The sequence below is a fragment of the Paroedura picta genome, unplaced genomic scaffold, assembly GCF_049243985.1.
Source record: "Paroedura picta isolate Pp20150507F unplaced genomic scaffold, Ppicta_v3.0 Ppicta_v3_sca21, whole genome shotgun sequence".
Classification (NCBI taxonomy): Eukaryota; Metazoa; Chordata; class Lepidosauria; order Squamata; family Gekkonidae; genus Paroedura; species Paroedura picta.
Genome location: NW_027518618.1, coordinates 5,103,146 through 5,125,129, shown reverse-complemented (window position 1 = coordinate 5,125,129; position 21,984 = coordinate 5,103,146). Strand labels below are relative to the sequence as shown.

At 53.7% G+C, this 21,984-nt stretch overlaps 2 protein-coding genes across 4 annotated transcripts; one reads left to right on the top strand and one right to left on the bottom strand.

Annotated features, from left to right (window-relative positions):
- Positions 1 to 91: 91 nt before the first annotated feature.
- ACTMAP (actin maturation protease) lies at positions 92 to 6,899 on the top strand. Of its 3 annotated transcripts, XM_077318685.1 has the most exons (7): positions 332 to 446; positions 1,269 to 1,505; positions 2,842 to 2,910; positions 3,698 to 3,822; positions 4,051 to 4,180; positions 4,357 to 4,427; positions 6,230 to 6,899. In XM_077318685.1, the coding sequence occupies exons 3-7, from the start codon at positions 2,882 to 2,884 to the stop codon at positions 6,565 to 6,567; spliced, it is 693 nt and encodes a 230-aa protein (XP_077174800.1). In that variant the 5' UTR covers positions 332 to 446; positions 1,269 to 1,505; positions 2,842 to 2,881; the 3' UTR covers positions 6,568 to 6,899. The 3 variants fall into 3 exon arrangements, with proteins under 3 accessions (XP_077174798.1, XP_077174799.1, XP_077174800.1); XM_077318683.1 differs by lacking the exon at positions 1,269 to 1,505 and having other exon boundaries at positions 92 to 446; XM_077318684.1 differs by lacking the exons at positions 1,269 to 1,505; positions 2,842 to 2,910 and having other exon boundaries at positions 93 to 446.
- ITPKC (inositol-trisphosphate 3-kinase C) lies at positions 4,048 to 21,560 on the bottom strand. The gene is made up of 7 exons (XM_077318686.1): positions 21,321 to 21,560; positions 10,220 to 10,319; positions 9,557 to 9,770; positions 9,263 to 9,467; positions 9,019 to 9,120; positions 8,719 to 8,790; positions 4,048 to 8,603 (listed from the first exon to the last, which is right to left on the bottom strand). The coding sequence occupies exons 1-7, from the start codon at positions 21,402 to 21,404 to the stop codon at positions 8,400 to 8,402; spliced, it is 981 nt and encodes a 326-aa protein (XP_077174801.1). The 5' UTR covers positions 21,405 to 21,560; the 3' UTR covers positions 4,048 to 8,399.
- Between the last annotated feature and the right edge of the window lie 424 nt (positions 21,561 to 21,984).

Below are 21,984 nucleotides of genomic sequence, written 5' to 3'. Positions count from 1 at the left end.
TCCGATTGGCCGACGGGGCTGTCACTCGCCCCGTCGCCGCATTTTATTGGGCCGCCTCGCCCAGGATAAGATGGGGCAGGACTCCCCCAGTAAGAAGGCGCGCGTGGTTTCCTGGAGGATGACCCTTGACCCGTCGTAGGTGCTGGCGACATCAGCCAATGAGAAGCGATCCTTGGCCTACCCCGGCTGAAGGGTGACCTTTGACCTCTGGTCTTCCGTGCGGCCCAGAATGGAGGCCCAAGGCGAGAGCACGAGGCCTCCGAGGCCTCCTCCCGCCCGCGAATAATGTCGCGGTCCCTGGAGGTGGGGCCGCCTGCGCCTCCCCCCCCGCCGCTGCCGCCTCCTCCGTCGCCCAGCGGGACTCAGCTGCTCAAGGCGGCGCTGGAGCGAGGCGGGCCCGGCGCGGAGGACGACCTGCGGGAACTGCTGCGGCGCCGGAGGGGCAGGTGGGCGGTGCGCAATTGGGCGGCCTGCTGTGACGTCACGCCCTCGGGCAGGTTGTCTCAAGTGGGTCGCCCCGTTGGTCTGAAGCAGCAGAATGTCCAAAGCACCTTTAAGACCAACCAAGATTTATTCAAGGCGGGAGCTTTTTTTTTAAATTAATATTTATCCCCCCTCCCTCACCTCCATTCAGTCATTGGTTAGTTTGGTAGTCCACGAACAGCTTCCATTTCCGGTCGGCTATTAAATAATACTATCTCGCCAACTTAGCAAAGTCAGATAGCTTTTCTAGCCGAATTTCTGTCGTGGGTATCATCTTTCCAGTTCTTAGCCAACAGTATTCTGGCTGCCGTTATAGCAGCCTGTACCGGCAGAGTGTCTGGAAAGAAGCTGAGTAACCAATAGGTTTCATGTCAAACTTAATTTTTAGCATCTATTCTAGTTCCAAGTGAACCTTAGACCAATATTTATACTTATACACCCTATGACACTTCCACCACACGTGAAAAAATGATCCCACCTCCTGACATTTCCAACATTTATTTTTACCCCCATTAGACGTCCTTACTAAAGCTTTTGGTGTTTGGTACCAACGATAAAACATTTTATACCAATTCTCCCTAACAGCCTGACTCCTAGTTAGCTTTGGTATCTTATTTCATATCCCTTCCCAAGTTTCTACAGAGATTTGTTTTAAGGTTCATCATCCACTTAATCATGCAGTTCTTAATAGCCTCTGTTTCAGTCTCATATTGCAAGGGTATTTTATAAATTTGCTTTTGTAAGTGGGGTTTTTCCTGTATAATGATTTGCTTAAATTCCCTTAGGGCAGTGGTCCCCAACCTTTTTATCACCGGGGACCAGTCAACGCTTGACAATTTTACTGAGGCCCGGGGGGGGTGGTAGTCTTTTGCCAAGGGACATCACCGTCGCTGCCTGAGCCCCTGCTCCACTTGCTTTCCTGCTGGCACTCCTGACTTCCCACCGCCCGCTGGGGGGGCGCTGCCAGCAGCAACCCAGCCATGGGGAACCCCAGCCGTGGCAGCTGCCGGAGAGCACCAAAGGTGAGCCTGCGGCAAAGTGGCAGGGCGGTCCCCAAGGCAACAGCTGGGGAGGAGGACAAGGAGGAGCCGCGGCCCGGTACCGACTGATCCATGGACCGGGACCGGTCCCTGGACTGGGGGTTGAGGACCACTGCCTTAGGGAGCCCTTTGAGGTTCCAAATTCCGTTCTGAGTCTCAACTTCAGTTGGTTATATTCTATCCATTGTTAGTTAAGATGTCTATATACTTCAGACAGGATATCCTTGTTTGCTGTTGAGTGGTGAAATAAGCCTAAATTGGTGATTTTATTAGGGAGCATGTTGCCTATAATCATGGCGGGAGCTTTTGAGTGGATGCGCAGAGCACTTTTAAGGCCAACCAAGATTGCTTCAAGGCGGGAGTTTCAGAGTGCACCCACAGAGTGTCCAATAGCACCTTTAAGATCAACCAAGATTTATTCACGGTGGGAGCTTTTGATTGCACGCACAGAGTGTTCAATAGAACTTTATAGACCAACCAAGGTTTATTCAAGGCTGGAGCTTTTGAGTGCATAGCACCTTTAAGGCTAACCGATTCAGGCAGGGCTAAAGGGGTCTGCGTTTTTCCATCTCTGAAGAGGAATACAGTGTAACGCTGAAGCTTTTGCCTAAAATATTTATTTCCTGTAGACCAAAGTTTGTATTCAGCAGAACCTTTCAGACCCACCAATTTTAATTTGGGGCATTAGCTTTTGAGTTCATGCACATGGAAGCTTCTACCCAGTATTAAACTTGGTTGGACTGAAAGGTGCTGCTGGACTCAAACTTTGTTCTGTTGCTTCATGCCTGCACAGCTACTCACCTGAACCAGTTTTCTTTGCTGCATGTCTTATCTCCTGGTCTGTTCTGAGATTGCTTGGAGAGCTGTGTTTGTATAGGACAGCAGTGGCCAAACTGTTGTTCTGCAGATATCCATGGACTAGTTACCCTGTCAACTGTCAGGGGCTCATCGGAATTGTAGTCCAAAACAGTTTAGCTGCCTCTAGTATAGGAGCTCCTGTTGTATCTGAAAGTCTTAGCACTTTCTAATTACAGCTTTCTACCTTTGGGATTAGGGACATTCTGCTGACAGCATCTTCTGAGTGGTCTTCCATTTTCTCTTTCCACATTTCCATTTCCATGATTCCACCTTTTAAATTTCCTGTAAGGCAAAGAATCCCCCTCTCCCAAGATATCTGGAGTCGAGCTGCTTCTTTTAGCCACTCAGATTTGGAGCCCCAGGGATAAGAAAAATTCAGCGCCTTGTCAATTATGCAGGAGGAGAAAGTACCTGAAATGTTGGACTGGGCCCTTAAGGGACTCTCTCTCTTCTATTCCAGCTTCAGTGCGCATTTAAAGTGGCTCATCTTCCACCGCCCCATGCCTTCCTTAATTCAGGAGGGCCCTCAGTGAGTATTCTTTTTTTTTCTGTACTCTAAATGGGCTCCATGCAATCTTGGGTACACTGCATGCTGTTTGGAACAGGTCCGCTATCTCTTCTTCTATGTGTTGTGAGCCAATATAGGCAAAAAGGAAAGCAAAATCACTCCTTCCTCTTCTGTTTCTAATGTTTTCATCTCCCAGAGAGTTCTGGGTTACGCGGTTCAGTTTCATCCCCACAACATCCCTATAAGGAACTTCCATAACCAAGCAGGGCCACAAACCCAGCTTGTCTCTTTATGTCTTGCTGTTCTTTCAGCCAGGAACTCGGAGCAGGGCACATGGCCCTCAGTTCTGAGATCAGCTAGGTGACAAACACGAGGTTGGGGTTTGTGGAGCGGCATGGTGGAGAATGGAATGGCCACCAGCCCTGAACCCTAGGAAGGGAAGAACACCTTCTGGACAGGTGAGAACCACCTCATGAGTGGTTCTCAGATTGGTATCAAGCCCAAATGTCTTTGTTAAAAACATATTCTTTATTTTTTTTAAAAGGAACACAAAGTTTCTAAGCTCATATGGATGCCAAGTGATGCTGCAAAGTGTTGAGAAATCAGGAGTAGGGGGACAGGGCTTTCATGAACGCAGGACAATGCTACTTATTTTTGCCAAACTCCTTCCCCCTTCTTATGGCTAATGGAAGAGCCATAAATGATGCCCCAAACAAGCAACTGTGAGGTAGCTTTGGCGTGTTTCTACTACAAAACATGAAAAGCCAGCAGCAGCCAGATCACCTTTCCTAATTTTCTCCCCCTCCAGGTGTGGCCTGGTGGCCTTGTGGATGGCAGGGGCCCTTCTACACCCACCCAAGGCTGTGACCCTGGAGGAAGTGGTGCAGGTGGCTTTGGAGAGAGGTTATACTGCCCAAGGGGAAATGTTTTCAGGTTGGTAGTGGAGGAAGAACTGTAGGCAGGGTCACCAAAGATTCAAGCAGCCAAACAAGATGCCTTAGTCCTGCCTGTGTGGATCCTGGGTGTGGGGTTAGGCTGAGTTTGTGTATGTGTGCTACCTGGGAAGTTGGCCAGCTGCTCCCTCCTACATGAGGCTGGGGGACTCTCTGGCTACCTACTGGCCTCCCAAGCACTCCCCTACCCTCCTTCTGCCTGCTGCAGCTGCTGACATGGCCAGACTCGCTGAGGAAGTGTTCTCCTGCCAAGCAGAGCTGCTGTCTGGAGGCCTGGATGGAAAGAACCATGAGAGGATCCTTCAGCATCTCCTCACCAACCTCCCTCTGTTGATACCGTATCCTGCCTTATGGAACTTGCTTGAGCAGCACCAGGAGTTGGGATGAGGGCCAACCTGTCCTTTCATGGGAGGAAAGAACCAGGGCACAGCTGTCTTTGCGCTGCACTTGGTCTGTCTGCACTGCTGCCCTCTGTTCTACATGGTTGTGGGGCAGACCTTAACGCCCAGGCCAGATATGATGAGGATTCCAACCATGAACCCTGTCTCAGGCATGGCTACAAAGCTCACTGGGCTGTTGTCTCAGGTAAGTGGGGCTGCCAGGTGAGACACAGGAGGGAGGGAAGAAAAGCACGCAGGATCTGCATCATTCCCCCAGAAACAAAGATTCAGTGAAGAGGAGAAAATGCTTGGTATCAGTTCTGAGTGGTTTGTCCTCGATATCCTCTCGCCTTCCCGTCAACTGCTGTTGCCGATTTTTTTGGTCCGCAATGAAGTTGCTCTTGGAAGCATTGCCCTGGCCGGGGAGAGGGCTTTCCACACTGCTATTGAGGCATGGCTTAAGGTGACTGGCAAGGGAAGCATTGGCCACCTCTGCACACAAGGAGGTAGCAGTCTCCAGGCCTGGCCTCTCTCGGCTTCTTGTTGGGCCACTGGAAGAGCAGGCCTGGAGCATCTTGGAAGCTCTGGAGGGGAGCACCTGGGAGTCTAACAGCTGCTCAGAGCCAAAGTCTGTTTACAGTGAACATGCACTGGGCCAGGCAGTTCCTGCTTGCTGTCTCTCAAGCTGTATTAGTGGCAGAACCTCTGCTTTTTTAGTCACCAGCAGCATATCCAGTTGAAAGGACCAGGCAGAAGCAGATGGGAAAGACCTCCACTTGAGACCCTGGAGAGCTGTGGAGAGGGGCTTTGGCTCAGTGGCAGAACCTCTGCTTTGCAGGCAGAAAGTCCCAGGTTCAGTCCCCAGCATCTTCTGTTAAAAGGACCAGGCAGGAGGGGATGACCACCCAATTTGGTATGAGGTAGTGCCATGGGTGTTCACATTTTGGAACTTACGGCGAGGGAGTGGTTGCATGAGCAATCAGAGCCGGGGTGATCTGCCTCCCTCTGACCTGATGTCGCCCTTAGCCAGATGCATAGACCATTCAGAATGAGATGAGTCATCTTATTTTCCAGAGGTAGTCATTTGCATTGTTGAGTTTGGCTTCAGCAGTTCCAAAGGCTTTAAAAGCTGGCTTCAGAGCATGCAATAAGCATGGACTGTTTCCAGGCTTTTTCCAAGGTCAGTTTAAGGGGCTGGCTTCACATTCTAATGTTGTAACCAGCTTGGGACCAGGACTTCAAACCACATGCTTATTCCCAGCCAATCATGCCCCAACAGTTTTAGCACATGCAAAAATCAGGCGGTTGCTAGCCTTTGGGCATGTGGAGCTCCAAAAAGCTCCCCAGGGAAGGGTGCATTACTTCGTGACTCCATCATGGCCCCTGGGATACAGGGTCTCTCAAGCATTCCTTGCCTGATGTTTCTTTTCTCTGCCACTGTTTGTCTTGGGCTCGCTATGAATGGCCGCTGTTGGTTTTGTCATCACTTTATATGAAGAATGGTGGAATTGGGAGCTACCTTGGGCAAACTGATCGGGAAAGGAAGGCTACTTTGTAGAGAGGCATTTGCTTAAAATTGGCCCATCTTCCCTGAGCTGCTTAATTGAAATGTGAAAATTCTAAGCAGTCATGTTGCCCAGATGTGGAAGGCTCAGGTAGCCCAATCTCACCAGCTCTCAGGAGCTAAGTAGGGTTGGCTGGTGGTTGGATTGGAGACCTCCCAGGAAGGCCAGGGCCACCCTGCAGAGGCAGGGAATTAATAGAGACTCACCTCTGAAAGTCTCTGGCCTTGAAAGCCCTCCTGGAGGTCTCCCTAAGTGAGCTGCACCTTGACAGCAGAGAGCAAAACTTTGGGCTGTCTGTGAGCTCTTCAGGAACCCCTGATGAGCAGCCATGGATGGAAGGACAACAGCCAGGCCAGGAGGCCAGTGCAAGATGGGAGGGGGAACGGCGTTTGGATACGAGGCTCATGAGCTCCAGACCCTCACCTGTCTCTCCTTCCTGCAGGAGCTCTGCTGGGTCTGAGGAGGGACTCCCCACTGCCAGCATGCCAGGAAGACCAGGAGCTGCCCGGTCTCTTTCATGCCACCCTTCCATGTGCCCCACTTCCAGCAGAGGCCCTGGTTGAAACATATTTGCTCTCCAAGCAGGGCAAGAGCTGCCGCTACCAGCTATGGAGCTACAGGCAGCTGCAGGAGAGCAACGCCCAGCTCACCGACTTCAGCCCCAGGCGGGCTGCTGATGGCAAGGTCTATGTTGTACCTGCAGGGGGTGTGCAGGAGGGGCTGTGTGGCCGGGCTGTCCTCCTGCACCCTCTCCCTGCCTCAAAGCCTTCCGAAACCTGAAGCAGGGATGGAGGGGAGGGATCCGCAAGGGCAGAAAAGGATCGGGCAGAGGCTGATCGGGAGCTGAAAGGCCGAAGGATCATGTGGTAATGTGATGTGGTCGTGTGGATGCTCCCCCCCTTGTATCTTCACAAAAACCATTTGAGGTGGGCCAAGGAGAGGTCAGCTAGCGAACTTCACAATGCAAGGTGGAGTGTAACTGCTCAACCAGCTGGACTCCTCTGCCTTCCTGAAAGCAGGATGGTCTCTTTGTTGGCTCAGCTCCCTCTCTTCAGGCTGCATGGTGACCTGGAGCCTCCCAATAAAACTGCCTGCGGGGCCCTGCTTTTGAACCTCCAGTCCCTGGCCTTTTCTGGGCATCGAGGAGTCTGCCACCACTTGTGCTTTCCTCTCGCCTCCACCCCAGCAGAAGAGCATGAGGAGCATCCAAACGTTGGCCCTTGAGGTGCAAGCCATGTGTGGGGGTGCTATGCAGCACTGTTGCATGCAGGACACCTTTGGGCCTTGTACAGCGGCCGCAGCCACCCAAGAACCTCCCCCCTCCCCAACTAAGCAGGGTCATCCCTGGCCAGGATTTAGATGGGAGGCCAAGGCAGGCAAGGGCAGCCTGCCTGAATGTGGCCTCAGCCATATATTGACTGGCCTGAGGAGGTGCTCACATACACACACTCACACACACGCTGTGCCAGCAGGATGGGGAGGGGGGGCAGGTATTCTTCCTCCCAATATCTCAGGGCACTTGTCTGTACTTGGGCAGGCATTGACTGCATGCATATGACAGGCAGGAGAGGAGGGGCACATATCGCCCAGGGGACCCCTAAGCCTGAAGTTGTCCTAGGTCTTTCTCCCCAAAAGACGCCTGCAGGTAGAACTTGTGCCCAAGATCCAACAAAAGGTCCGATTGCCCTGACGGTCGCACAGAGTGAGTTAAGGGGCAGAGCCCCCCCAACCCACAGGCATGCATGAAAGAAAATGCCACACAAGAGGACATGACCCTCGTCTCTTTAACAATGTTTTAAGTGTCAACATTTACACAGAAGGTGGAAGGGCACTGCACTCTTCCCTAGAGGGCCGGAGCAGTTGCCTCCCCCCACCCCCCATGGCCGCTTCTCCCTTAGCCCTTCCTCAGTGTAGCACCACCAACAGGCGCTTGGGCAAGGCCTTGAAGTCCCAGTGGTCACCCGCAACCCCAGATGCTCTGGGAGCCCTCTCCTTTGGAAAGAGGACCTCCTGACTGGTTATTCTAGCAGCCACCGTAGTAGTGGGGGAAGGATCCAGACCAGCAAGAGGATGTAGCTAGGTCCCCTTTGTCCGGCTTTAAAGAGTCAGGTTCCAGCTAGCAGGAAGGAACATTAGATAAGCTCTACCCCCCCCTTTTTTTCTTTTTGCTTTCCAAGATGCTGCAGCCCTGCCTCCAAAACCCCTGCCTCTATGCCATCATCTTGGCTGAGAAGAGCCCCTTCTCTCCGCTGGCTCCCAGGGGCCAGCCCAATTTCTTGCAGAAGCCCACCAGCCAAGTCCCTAGAAGGGTTCTCTCCCCCCCAGCATAGCAGCTCGGCAAAGACACAGGCGCACAGCAAAGGCGGAGGCCCCCTCAAACTATCCCTTTCTCCTACAATAAATAATAAGAGATACTATAACGTTGGCTGGGTCAAACTGGGTCCCTTTGGGGACTCTTCTGCCCAACTGGCAGTGGATTACTGGCACCACCAGAGTCTCCTCAGTTCCCCTCTGAGCAGGGCAGGGTAGCCTACTGGCTGAATAAATTAGAGGGGGCTGGGACGGTATCCTGGCTTCCAGCCGCCTGAGGAGAGCCTGCCTCTGCCCCACGGTCACTCGCTCAGCATCTTTCCCAGGAGAGCGATGAGATTATCCAGGCCCCACAGGTAGCCATCCTCGCGGTTCCCCTCTACCCAGGGCAGCCGGTGGGTCAAGGTCCGTTGGGCAGGCAGGGGCACCGTCTTGCCAAAATCAATCATCCAGACTCGAGCCAGCTTGGAGTGGTCGTGGACAAAGAGCAGGGAGCTGCCGACCACCTGGAAGTGCAAGAGAGAGAACATTGGGGCCAGGTCGAGAGATGAGGTAGTCTACCCAGGAGGGAGGCGAGGGCCAAAGCACTGGACTAGGAAGCTCCCATGCACACCCACCTACCTCATGTGCCTTGAAGAAGTCTGACTGCTCCAGAACAAACCTCATGTCCTTCAGCTGTCCCAGGTAGTTCGTCTAGAGAGAAAGAGAGAGAGCAAAGAGCATCAGGAAGCTGCGGGGCCAAAGATTCCTTGGGTAGCAACCAGGGGAGCCTCTACCCACCTTCAAGGCAGAAAGAGGGAATGGGCACAGGAGAAACTTCCCAGGCCAAGTAAAGACGCACCAAGAATGCAGCCTGCACTTCCCAGTCATGACTCACAGGTGCCCACATGTCAGCACCCGGGGTAACTGCCACCTCCTCACCAGAATGTGCCGGTCACGGTCCACAAAATCCCAAATGGCCTGCCTCACTTGTTCAGGCTGCCGGGTCTTCTTGAAGCTGGTGCTGCAGGCGCCATTGGCTTTCTGGGGAGGAGAGATCCCTCAGGTGGGTCATGTGCAGAGGTGACTGATGCTTTACCCCCAAGCAGAGAGACAGCAGGGGATTGGGGGGGGCTTTCTTGTTTTGTCTTGCCCTTCCCACACACCCCAACTGCATTTCCCTTACCTTGATGCCTTCAATCCGGAACCCGAGGGTGGTGGTGGAGCTGAGGGTCTCCCTCCATTGCATGTAGCGGGGCTTCAGAACAGCCTGCTGGGTGTGCTCCTCTGGGGAGGGAGCTGCAGGGTCTACAGCCATCATTTTGTCATACATGTCTCTGCGCAGACAGGGCTGCTCCCGCGCCTTCTCTAGCTCCTCTTCCAGATATGTCCTGTTGCCAGGGGAGCGGAGAGTTAAGCCTGGGTGTGGCCCATCCTCTGCCTTCCCTGGGCCATGCAGCCTGCTGATTGCGAGTCTCACCTGACTCCCATTTTGCAGTCCATGATGGAGGGGGCATCAAAGCCAGAGAGGAGGTCCTCCATCTGGATGTAGGTCTCCCCCTCATGCTCCACCAGGCCGTAATATGCAGGCACGTACGGCTGCAGGGTGTCAGATACCAGACGCTCCAAGCACTGCTGCTCGTTGGAGCAGTGCTTCTTCAGGATGCGCCCAAAATCCCCAGCCTTGAAGTTGCCTGCAGGGGAGAAGCCAAGGTAAAGGGCAGGCAGTGCAGACAGGCCCTCCTCTTGACTCTCACTGGCTTGGCAACCCCCACCCCCGAGCTCTGGGACAAACAAGGTGCCAACAGGATCATGCTGCCCCCGCAACACTTCAGGCAGAACGGTGGTTCCTCCCAGGTTCCATGCAGCCAAGCCAACACACTGCTGACTATTTAGGCCCTGAGAAGTGTGGGGACAAGGGACAGAATAAGGGGAGGAAATATTTGATTTTGTACAGCTACCCCACCTGCAGCTCTCATTTTGCCTTGGGAGCCTTCAAGGTTCACTACCACCCCCAGGGAAAAGGTTACCTTGCGGGGTGGGGGATGGAACCAGAATCTGGCACCAACTATAGCACTGTCATCTGCTGCTGAAGCAGACCCATACAGTATACATGGGCCCTCTTCCCTGCCCTCGTGCTTACCTGCATGGCCTGCAAGCTGCACCCACGGGTAGCGTTTTCGGAAGGACACAACACAGGGAGACCAGTGGACCATATTCTTCAGCCTCCTCCACGGCCTGATCTGCACAGCAAAAGGAAGGTGATGGGTTGTTACAGTTATTTGCCATCCTTTTTCCAGGCACTCGGGGTGGCTCACGACAGACGAAATTACATTGTTACAATGAACACAGTTCGAAGTGTTTAGAGAATCATAGAATTATAGAATCATAGAGTTGGAAGGGGCCATACAGGCTATCTAGTCCAACCCCCTGCTCAACGCAGGATCAGCCCAAAGCATCCTAAAGCATCCAAGAAAAGTGTGTATCCAACCTTTGCTTGAAAACTGCCAGTGAGGGGGAGCTCGCCACCTCCTTAGGCAGCCTATTCCACTGCTGAACTACCGGGTCATCCTTCCTCCCTTTTTTGAAGATCGGAATAACGTTTGCTCTCTTCCAGTCCTCCGGGACATCTCCAGTCCTTAAAGAGGTCCCGAAGATGATGGACAAGGGTTCTGCAAGTTCTCCGGAAAGTTCTTTGAGCACTCTCGGCTGCATTTCATCTGGCCCAGGGGATCTGAACTCATCTAGTGCAGCTAAATGCCTCTTGACAACCTCTCTGTCCATGTCAACCTGCCACCCAGACACTATCCCTTGGCTACTGCCATCTCTAGATGTGCCTAAACCCTTTGACCTGTGGGAAAAAAACAGATGTAAAATAGGCGCGAAGCCTTTCTGCTTTCTCTGCATCCTCCGTTAGAGTTTGTCTGTCTGCACCCAACAGTGGGCCTATCGCCTTCTTTACTTTACATTTGCTCCTCACATAACTGAAAAATCTTTTCTTGTTACAATGGGCTTCCCTGGCCAATCTTAGCTCACTCTCAGCTTTGGCCTTAGATTCAAGAGCAGTGGAACCCACAGTGAGAGAGGCAGGAAGCATGGCTTTGGGCACTCTGCATCTGTTTCTTTATGCAAATCCTCTCACTTCCCACTGAGCCATTCCTCCAGGCTGATTCCCCCCCCCCCAAGCATGATGCTCAAGGGCGACTGGAGGTGCTTTCCCCTATGAAAACATGTGAAGCTGCCTCCTACTGAATCAGACCCTCGATCTGTCGAGATCAGTCTTGTCTGCTCAGGTGGGCAGAGCCATTCCCATCCCCTCTTGCCTGGTCCTTTCTGCTGGCAACTCAACCCAGCATACCAAGCAGAGGCTCTTCTGCTCAGCCAAGGAATGTGGACTTTTGACAGTAATTCCCAGAATCCCCTCCCTACATGCTCAGAAATATCTTTTATTCCCTTTTTTATTTCTCATCCTTCTCCACAATAGGGACCCAGCGCAGCTTACATCTTTCTCTTCTCCTCTGCCTTATCCTCACAAGAACTCTGTCAGGTAGAAAGATCAAAATAGGTGTCCCTTCAAGACTCACAAAATTGGTGACTGGGGAGGAGCATTTGGGAGCCACAAAAGCTCAGCTGGTGCCACAAGTTTTGTTCATGCTTAAGGTCCTTCTGGACTCTTGCTCTTTTCGTGTGTGACTGCCCCAGTTCTCCCTTCCACAGCAATTTGAATCTGGATCTTCCAGAGTATGTTCTTAAGCACTATGCTGCATTGGAGCGGTCTTGCCTGAATTCCACCTGCACATTGGGAACAGCCTTCAGCACCAGATCCTAGCTCAGAGGATGCCTGGATTGTCTCTGACATTCAAGAAGTAAAACATCAACCACACCTTGACCAAAAATGCTGCCGGGCCAGAAGCAACGGCACCCTGCACCCTGCCCACAAGTAGTGCCAGGCAGAGGGCCACGAGTTCTCCGGTACTTGGCATGCCATTCTCTGCAAAATCTTTGGAAGCCACTTACAGAGTCCTGACTCAAAGGTGACCGTAAGCTACTTTGAGACTCCCTAAGGGAAAGCAAAGCAGAGCCTGAACCCCATCTTGTCATTTTGTCTGCCTAAAAATAATGAGATTGGAACCAGATCAAGAACTGCCCTTCAAACAGGTTTGGAGAAGGGGGCTCAGGAAAGAGGCTGGGGTTTGTCCAGAAGCACCTCAGTCGCTGACCAGTTTTTCAGGCTCCAGCTCCAGAATCTCAGCTTCCCTTGTCAGATGCAGGAAGTGCAGGATCCAGTGTTGGGGGCCACCGGGAAAAGGCCCTGCTTTCCTTTAAGGCTCATAAATGGGGAAGGACCAAAGAGGTCATGATTGTGGAGAGCCCCGATCAGGAGTTCGCACCCTGCTGAACCCCTGGCTGAGACCCTCTTGAATGGCCACACACACACACACACCGGGCTCACAGCCCTGGGAGAACTGTTAGTAGCAGCAGCAGCAACAACTCAAAACAAAAGCCTAAAAAAACCCAGCAACACAACTGATTGTGGGCTGAGGTCAGTTTTTAAGCTGCCATAAAGGATCCCTCACCCTTCCCCCCCAAAATCTAAGGACTGCCTGGGGATCAAAAATTTTGTGCCCAGAGGCGCAGGAGCAGCACTCTGCGCATGCTCAAAAACACCATTGTTTTGACTTAATAAATGAAGAAGAGGAGCAGAACAAGGCGGCATGAGGGTGCAATCCTGTCATGGAAGTCCTTCATGAAATGGGTACCTGCTCCCCCCCCCCTATGCTTTGCTGTTAGACTGAGTACACATGGAGCTTCTTTTCTCCATCATTGGGGACAAAGTCAAAACAAATACTTCAGAGAGCTGGGAATGAAGAAGAAAAAGAAGAGCTAAAGAAGAAAAAGAAGAGCTCCTCCTACCCGAAGGAATCTTAAAGCAGTTTCCAATCATCTACTCTTCCTCTCCCCAGAACACACCCTCTGGGGCATAGAGAATGGGATGAGGCTGAGAGAGCTCTAAGAGAACTGAGGCTGGCCCAAAGTCACCCAGCTGGCTGCAAGTGGAGGATGAGTGGAGAATCAAACCTGCTTCTCCAGACTAGAGGCTGCCACTGCTAACCACGATACCACGCTGGCTTTCTTTGCCCTCCTACTGAGCAAGGGGGCAGGCTGGCAGCAGTTGCCCTGCAGAAAAAGGCACGTTGCACATGCTCTGAAGTCCTCTCCATTATTCGTTACTATCACCACTATCGGCTCCAAAGGTCTGAGGCTCTAGACAAGTGCCTCCAGTGCTGACATCAGGCCCATGGCCTCAGAACCCCCAGAGCCCTGCTAGGCCCCCCCCCCAAAAGGACATCCCCACAGATCCACCAGTGCTGCGCAGTTGCCCTCAGCCCTTCCAACCCCCATAAGACACATACAGCACCTTCAGCTGCCAGGAGGCTCCAAGGCAGCAGGGCTGGGCTGGCACGGGAGCAGGCAGAGCCCTTCATGGGAAATGCCAGCCCCCAATACCTCAGCGTTTCCAGGATGGCCTCCTGCGGGCAGCGGCAGGAGCAGTGGGTGCCAAGTTTGCCACCTGTCCTGTGTAAACAAACAGCTCTGAGCCAAGCCCATGGAGGGGGCATTGAGGCATGCCCATGGTGGCAGCGAAGCCAGGGAGCAGGGCCTGCTCAGGCGCAGAGGGCCAAAACTGGCACGGAGAGGGCCCTGTTCCAGAACAAAAGTGCGTCTGGGACCACCTAACTGGGCTGGCCAGGAGGTAGAGTTCATCCCAGGACCTGTTTCCAGCCCAGCCTCACACTGTGAACATGGCAGCAAATAGCAGAGGAGTCTTCAGAGCATGTGCAGAGTGCCTCTTTCTGCAGGGCAACCACTGACAACCCCCCTCCCTGCTCGGAAGGAGAGCAAAGAGTCTGCAACCTGCTGGAGTCAGGCTGACCTGCCCCCTATACCACGTTAGGGAAGGGCCCCAACTTGGCTTACAACAGCCATGAAAACATCCCCCCTCCTGAAAGCAGCCTCATTTCTCCCACGCACACAAACGAACGCACAGATGGCAGGTTGCTGCCCCCTTTCCAGGAACTTTCATGTGCCTCCTGCACAGAGTCACACCGGCTTGCACAACGCAGTCTCAGAGGAGGGGGAGGAGACAAAGGGCCCTGCCCCACCCTTGGAAAGAAGCAGGAGGGGAAAAAAACAACATTGTCAACAAAGGGTCAAACCACAGCCCTGGAACCAGCTTGCAGTGCCAGAATCCAGCTGAGGAACATGCAGAGCATCATGTAGCACAGAGGACCTCTGAGCACACACAAAGCATATTTCCCACACCACTCAGCACAGCTCTCATGGGAAAGGAAGAAAGTCCCAGGAAGACACCTAGGGAGAGACTGCCAAGATCCAGGCACCCGGATCCCACAATACACAGCTGTAGCCTCAGAAAAACCGGAGCAGCCCAAACCAGCGCCTCCCCCCCTCCCCCGGATTCCATGACCCTTCTCTTCAGCCAGAGGTCCCATGGGGCCTCATGCACATGGCCAGCACAGCAAGACTCGGAGACAGTCACGGGGGCCAGGGGCTTACCCGGCTGGGGCTCCTGTCTGGCTTTCGCATGGCCTCCCCAGGGCCGGGGGCATCCAGAGGTCCCAGCGGCTGCGCCAGGGGAAACGCACGCATAATAACTTCTGGCCCTCTGCCTGCGTCAAGCTTTTACGCGCTTCCCTTTGCCATCGCCGCCTCCTCCTCCTCCCCCATCGTAGTCACAACAGGGGTGGCCCCTCCCTTTCACAGAAAGGAGGGAGGAGACAGTGATGCTAGGCAACTGGGTTGCTGGCAAGTAATTTTCCATAACAGCAAAAAACGGCGGGGGGGGGGAGCAGCTCCAGCCAAGAGGCTCTACTCAGGTGCAATTGCACTCCCACATGCAGGATGAAAATGATGGGAGCAGGATCCCCGACACTCCCCGACACCCAGACCTAGTTTGCCACCACAATCCGGACACGACTGGATCTAAAGGAGATGTCTGGGTCCAAGCCAACAGGAAGTCCGACATAGGAACACCTGCTGGAAATGCACTCTGTGCATGCTCAAAGCATTCTCCATTGCTTTACCTGCCAGAGAGGAGGCCTGGCACTGAAGTCAAGTCTGGGGGCTCCGGAATCATCCCCCCCTTTCTTCCTTTCTGGGAGGTCAGAAGAGGAGCTGATTCCTCCAGGTGCTGAGCAGTGGGAGAGTGCATGATGGACTTCCTGCCTGCCATCTGCAGACAGGTAGCTGGGCTGGGGAGGCAGGACAAGCGAGGCAGTGGCAATTGGGGGGGAGGGATACTAACATAGAAGCCGTGAGGCAGCCACAAAAGGGGGTTCATGAACTCTCATGGCCCGTGATGAGGCAGGAAAGATCTAGGCCAGCCCTGACCCATGAGAAGGCAGAGGGACAGCACTAACTCCAGGGCAGGGTATGCTTCTCTCGCCTGGTGGCCTGGTGCACGGCAGACCAGGCATCCAAGACATTTCCCAGCCCAGCAGCCAGGGAGAGCATGCCCAGGGTGGGGGGTGCGGGTGGATGGTGAGGAGCCTTGAAGGACTGCTGCACACGGCCGCCACGCAGACTTCTCAAATTAGAAAGAGAGACTGGGTTCAAAGCGGAAAGGCTCAGGAGGGATTCTCCAGAGGGCGCGCTCTGGCCTCCTTTGGCTCTCAAAGCCATCCCAGCAGGGGAGGAGCACCTATTTTTAGCCCTTGCTCTAATGCCCACACCTGAAGGAGAATCCCAGACGCCCACAGAGCATGTCACCACATCTGTTCCCAAGACAACTGGAGCCTGTGCCCTGCAGAGAGGGGCGGAAAGGGGGCCCACCCCTCACACGCACCCCTTCTCTGTTTTTGAACAGGCTGCCTAGTTCTCAGCAGACCCACTCACCCCTAAAAGGGCCAGTGGACACAGCCTCAAAGACCTCAGGCCCAGCCAGGACCTCCCCTCAGTTGCCAAGGCAGGGTCGGGGGAAGAAACAAGAAGCACAAACTCAGGCCGTAGCTCTGTCCAGGCCTGGACCCCATTTTCCCAGCCACAAACACCTGAAGTGCTTCCTGGATCAGTTGGGGGGTAGTTTCTAGGATACTCCCCCCCCCCAGAGAAAGCCTTTGGGGAGGGTGGTATATAAATACAATTTTTTTTAAAAAAACTAAGCTATGGTACACCCCCCCCTGTTGGACACAAACCAGGCCAAGTGGAGCAGCCACTCACTCTCCTCTGTCAGCCGAGGCCAGCAAGAAATATGCCAGCCCCCGTTTTGGACATGCCAAAGGCCTCCCAATGTCCTCTGGAGAAGGATCTTCTATCAGCCTTTCTGATACACACCAAATTTTAACAGTCAAATCATTTTAGTCTGTCAACAATAAGATCAAAAGCTGGGAAATGTGCATTCCAAATGGCAGGAAAAGGTCAAATTGTTTTTATTTATTTATTTGTATTTCTATACAGCCCATTTCTTTGCAGCTCTGGGCGGTTTACACTGGACATTATATAACTTACATGGAACATTATACAGACTATAACATCAAAACAACTTTCAATAAAGCAACAAAAGATTACAAAACCACATTTATAATATAAATAACAATTAACAGTAACATTGGGAGAGTCATGGGGGGACCAGCAGGTGTTCTGAGTCAGTTGGCCTCAAGCAAATGCCTGGTAGAAAAGCTCCCTCTTGCAGGCCCTGCGGAACTGTGGAAGTTCGGGCAGGGCTCTGAGCCCCTCAGGGAGCTCGTTCCACCAGGTGGGGGCCAGGACCGAGAAGGCTCTGGCCGTTGAGGTCTGACACGCTTCTCTAGGGCCAGGGATCTGCAGCCAGTTGGAGGTGGCCGAGCATAACACACTTTTGGGGGTATAGGCAGGGAGGCGGTCTCTCAGATACACTGGGCCCAAACCATGTATGGCCTTAAAGGTGATTACCAGAACTTTAAGGTTAATCCGGAATTCAACTGGAAGACAGCCAAGTTGTTGGAGTGCCGGCCGGATGTGGGATCTCCATGATGTTTTAGTGAGAATCCTGGCCGCAGCATTCTGCACCAGTTGTAGTTTCTTGGTCAAGACTAAGGGCAGGCCTGCGTAGAGCGAGTTGCAGAAGTCCAGCCTAGAGGTGACCATCGCATGGATCACTGTGGCTAGGTGTTCTGGGTCCAGGTAGGACGCTAGTAGCTTGGCTTGGTGGAGGTGATAGAATGCCAGCCGTGCTACCTTTGTGACCTGGGCTTCCATTGTAAGGGAAGCATCCAGGATCATGCCCAGGTTCCTGGCGGAGTGCGTTGGTGAGAGCTGCACACCGTCCAGGGTGAGCAGACATGCTTCCTCCCATAGTCCCTTCCTACCCAACCATAGGACCTCTGTCTTTGTAAGGCTGAGCTTCAGGCGACTCTGCTTGATCCATTTTGTCACTGCTTCCAAACATCTGGCTAAGGATTCTGGGGGGGGGGAGTCAGGGCGGGTCATCCATCAGGAGGAAGAGCTGGGTGTCATCCGCATATTGGTGGCAACCCAGCCCAAACCTCCGCACCAGCTGAGCCAGAGGGTGCATAAAGATGTTAAATAAGATAGGAGAGAGGTCTGCTCCTTGTGGGACCCCACATGTGAGCTGGTGTTGGTTAGATATTCTCTCTCCTATCACTACCCTCTGTCCATGGCCCCGGAGGAAGGAATTCAGCCATTTGAGGGCTGTTCCCCGTATTCTGGTGTCGGCAAGGCGCTGAGCTAGGAGTTCATGGTCTACTGTCTCAAACGCTGCCGATAGGTCTAATAGTATGAGCAGCGATGACTCGCCCTGGTCTAGCTGGCATCGGAGGTCGTCCGTCAGGGCGACTAACACTGTCTCCTCCCCATGTCCAGGCCGGAAGCCACACTGAAATGGGTCAAGGGCTGAAGTTTCCTCCAGGAATGCTGATATTTGGCCCACTAAGTGCTGCACGAAAAAAGTGGATGATTCCAAAACTGTGACGAAGGAGAGACAGAATCTATCCAGTGGCTTAATTAAGCATAAGAAGATAAAAAGTCTCTTATGTTATTTATTTAGACTTTGATTCTGCCAAAACGGTCTCTAGATTCATTTGTTTTCCATTTTCATTCTGGCTTTCATCAGTGGCAATGAGTCCGTCCTTGTTAATATTTGAATATAATGAGGCAAATGCTCCTGTATAATGGAGAGTCAAGGCTGTGAGCGAAAGTGGGTGATAGTTGTCAGGGTCTTGTGCGGCCAGAGATGGTTTCTTGAATAACAGGTGTACCACTGCCTCTTTTAGACCCTCCAGGAATTTTCCTGTTGAGAGGGAGAGGTTAATTATTTCCTGGAGGGGGACTCCTATTCTTCTGTCTGTCATTTTTAGGATTCACGATTGGCAGGAGTCTAGTGGGCAAGCGGTTGACCTCGCTGCTAGCATCCTGTCCACTTCAGTTTGTGAGTCATCTGAAGTGACTCATTGTTCTCTCCAAAGATGGCCAAGGGGCCTCTAGTTCACTTTCTGTGTCTAAAGTTGCAGGAAGGTGCCGGGCATGAGTGCGCAGACGCAATGCTAGTCGAGTAAAAGTTTCGTTTCACTGACTTCACCGCCATCTCATTGGCTCTTAACTGCATTCTATAAGATGCTCTCGATTCTTTGTCGTGAGTCTTCCTCCAAACTCGCTCTAGCTATCTCAGTTCCCGTTTCTTCTGCCGGAGCTCCTCCATATACCATGAAGCCCTCTAGAGACGGGGTCGGAGAGGGCGTTTGGGAGCTATCTCATCAATGGCTGCCAGCATTCTGTCATGCCAGTTGCTGACCAGTCCATCTAGAGAAGTGCCAGGAGGTATTGGGCCCCACAGAACATTCAGGAATCCAATTGGATCCATAAGTCTCCGCGGGCGAGCTGAAATGTGCTCGGTGCCCAACTGAGGGGGAGGTGGCAACCTAAGCCGAGTCTTCAGGGTATAGTGGTCCGACCACGGCACAGCAGTAGTCATGACCGGATCCACACTCAACCCTGCATCAAAAATCAAGACCAGGGAGTGACTTGCTTGGTGGGTAGGGCCAACAACAAATTGCGAGAGCCCTACGGTCGCCATGTCTGACACTAGGTCCAGCCCATTGCCAGAAGACGGCAATTCCGCATGGACATTAAAGTCCCCCAGAATTAATAGTCTGGGGAACTGTAATGTCCAAGCAGTGGCCGCCTCTAGCAGGGCAGGCAGGGCATCTGGAGGTGCATTGGGCACGCAATACATCAGCCAGATGGCCACGCGCTCGGTTGTGCTCCACCCGAGGCAAACACACTCAATTCCTGGGATTGTTGGCGCAGGGAGAGCCCTGAAGGAGATGTTATTACAGATCAGGATTGCCACTCCTTCTCCCCGCCCCATGGTCTGCGACTGATGGAGGACAGAGAACCCGGCAGGGACCAGCTCTTTGAGAGTGACTGTTTTGCCATTTTTGGACCAGGTTTCCATCACACATGCCAGGTCTACCCTCTGCTCTGCAAAGTAAGCTTGCAGATTGGAGGCTTTGTTATTAATCGACCTGGCATTGCACAGCATCAGTGTCGGAGGTGGGTTGTTCACCCTTGCCTCCACCCTAGTGGCTCAAGAGATGGGGCAGAGGTTAGAAGGGGTTGTGCATGTTAATCTCAGGCGATTACAGGTCTGGCTAAGACCACTTCAGCTCTCCTGGAGTGAGAGCTATACAGCGTCGGGTAGTACTTGGGCATCCAGCCATGGACTGTGGGACAAGCTTCTGTGAGCTACAGCCCACAATGTAGTGCTCTGAGCCCCAGAGCTGTTGTGAGACCTGAGCGCCTGACAGAAGCCTCTCCACGTTTCCTGAAGTCCCTACAGCACTGCAGGCTCCATCCAGCCACGTGCTCCTGCCAAAGCTCAGGGCTGCTTTTGCCCCTCCCAGAGCACAGCTGGGCTGAGCCATCCACTAACAATGTACCTGGGCCCCTCCCTCTCCCAGGTGGGAGTCAGCGAAGCCAGCATCACCTGGGACCAGGTTTCGGGCAAGGAACAAAAGCAGCAACTGGCCACTTAAGAGAGCTCCCTTTGGAGGCCAGGATTGCTCACCAGGCAGGAAATGAATTCCAAGGGAACAGGCACACTGGAGCCCCAGGGGAAAGCGCACCAAGTCACGGCATACTGTGACCCAGAGCCCAGGCCTCTTCGTCCCACGTTAGGCAGGCTGGCAAAGGTGCCACGCACATCCTCAGGAAGACTCCACGGGATGTCCCAGTGGACAGTCCCTGAAACATTCCAGGTGGCTCACCATGTTAGTCTGAAGCAGTGAAACCAGGTTTGAGTTCAGGAGCACCTGGAAAGCCAGCCAAATTCTATTCAGAGTATGAGGTTTTGTTCTGAAGAAGCATGCACATGCATTAAAGCGCCTACCATTAATAAGATATTGTTGGTCTTCAAGGAGAGTCAAACGTTGTATTCCAGGCATGGACATTTTAGAACTGCGAAGCAATAAACAACAGCAACAAAAATAAAGAAAAAAAGGGGAGGGGACCCAACCTGGAATAAAGTTGAGAACCTACAAAGGTTGAGAAATAAATGTATTATTTGTAGCGTTCAAACATGTAAAGATATTGAAAACAATCAAAACTTTCGGACCTGTGTAGTTCTTCCTCAGAGGTCAACATTAAGCAAACGCAATCGTTTTAAAACACGCAGAAACACATTAAATATGTTTTTCTATCATCTATCAATCGCCAGGGTGGCAAACCGACATCTATATGCAGGTGAAGGTCCCTTGCAAGTCCTCATAGGAATCGGGGCTCCTTCCGAGGGCGTCCGGCAGTAACCCTCCCTGGTTCTTGCGCGCCTTTCTGATTGGCAAGAACCCTGCCGCCCCCAGACGCCTCCACAGCAGGGGTCGAGGGACCCGAGCCCCGGGGCTGGCGGGGAGCCTCGGAGCTCACCGGGCGGAAGCAGCGGCGCTTGTCGCTCCAGTCGGGCCTCTCGGGGCGCAAGCGGAGCGGGACGGGAGGCGGTGGAAGAGAGAGGCGCGTGCCCCTGCCCGAGACCCACCGCGGACAAGGCCAGCCCGACGGAGCGCGCCCCGCGAAGGGCCTCCTCCCGGGAAAGAGACAGGCGCTGCCCGGCCCCGATCCTCCGCCCGCAGGCCCGCCAGAAACCTCCAGGCTGGCCAGAAACCGCCACGTCCGCTCGCAGCGCCGCTTGGCCGGACCCCCGAGAGGCGGCGCCCGGAGACACCCGCACGTCCTACCTGCTCTCCACCGGCCTGAGCCTCGGAGCGCGCCGCGCCCTGCCCCTCGGGGTCGGGGACCTGTCCGAGAGCCTCCAGCCGCATCGCCGCCGCCGCCCTCGACCCTCGCCGGAGGAGGAGGAGCAGCGCTGCGGGCACGCCCCCGCCGTGCCCTCTGAGCTTGTGCAGAGCGCTCTCCCGCTGCGCAGGTTTGGGGGCGGCAGGGCCAGGCAAAGGCCGTGGGGTTCCCAGCGAGAGGGGAGGTCAGCAGCCACTCCAGCGCTGCGTTTGGCCCGTCCGTGATGAGTAGCCCGTCGCTGGACTCCGGGCCCTGCCCCATGTCTGCGTTGCAACCACACCCGAAGGGCCAAGGCACCCCAAGGGCTGAGGCAGGGCCCGGCTAGGCAGAGTAGAGCTCTCTCTCGGGGTCCCCCAGCCAAGCATTCCACAGGAGCAACCCTGCTCAGAGACTGGGAGAGAGCTGGACCCCCCCCCCAAAAAAAAAAACCTAGAGGGGTCTGCCCTCTTCGCCCCCTCTTCCCTGGGCTCAACAAGCCCCCTTCCCACTGCCCCCATCTGCCAACCCATTCTCCTGCAAGGGCTGCTCCCAGGCCATAGCCCTGTGTGCAGAAACCCCCCAGTGCTGCCCCATCCCCCCACTGGGCGACAGCATCTCAAGTGGGGA

Coding starts and splice junctions, on each gene's coding strand:
- ACTMAP (XM_077318683.1), top strand. CDS start 286: ATGTCGCGGTCCCTGGAGGTGGGGCCGCCTGCGCCTCCCCCCCCGCCG. Junction 447..2,841: donor CTGCGGCGCCGGAGGGGCAG/GTGGGCGGTGCG, acceptor CTTCTATTCCAG/CTTCAGTGCGCATTTAAAGT. Junction 2,911..3,697: donor TTAATTCAGGAGGGCCCTCA/GTGAGTATTCTT, acceptor CTCCCCCTCCAG/GTGTGGCCTGGTGGCCTTGT.
- ITPKC (XM_077318686.1), bottom strand. CDS start 21,404: ATGCGGCTGGAGGCTCTCGGACAGGTCCCCGACCCCGAGGGGCAGGGC. Junction 9,121..9,262: donor TCCGGATTGAAGGCATCAAG/GTAAGGGAAATG, acceptor TCTCCTCCCCAG/AAAGCCAATGGCGCCTGCAG. Junction 8,791..9,018: donor ACCGTGACCGGCACATTCTG/GTGAGGAGGTGG, acceptor CTTTCTCTCTAG/ACGAACTACCTGGGACAGCT.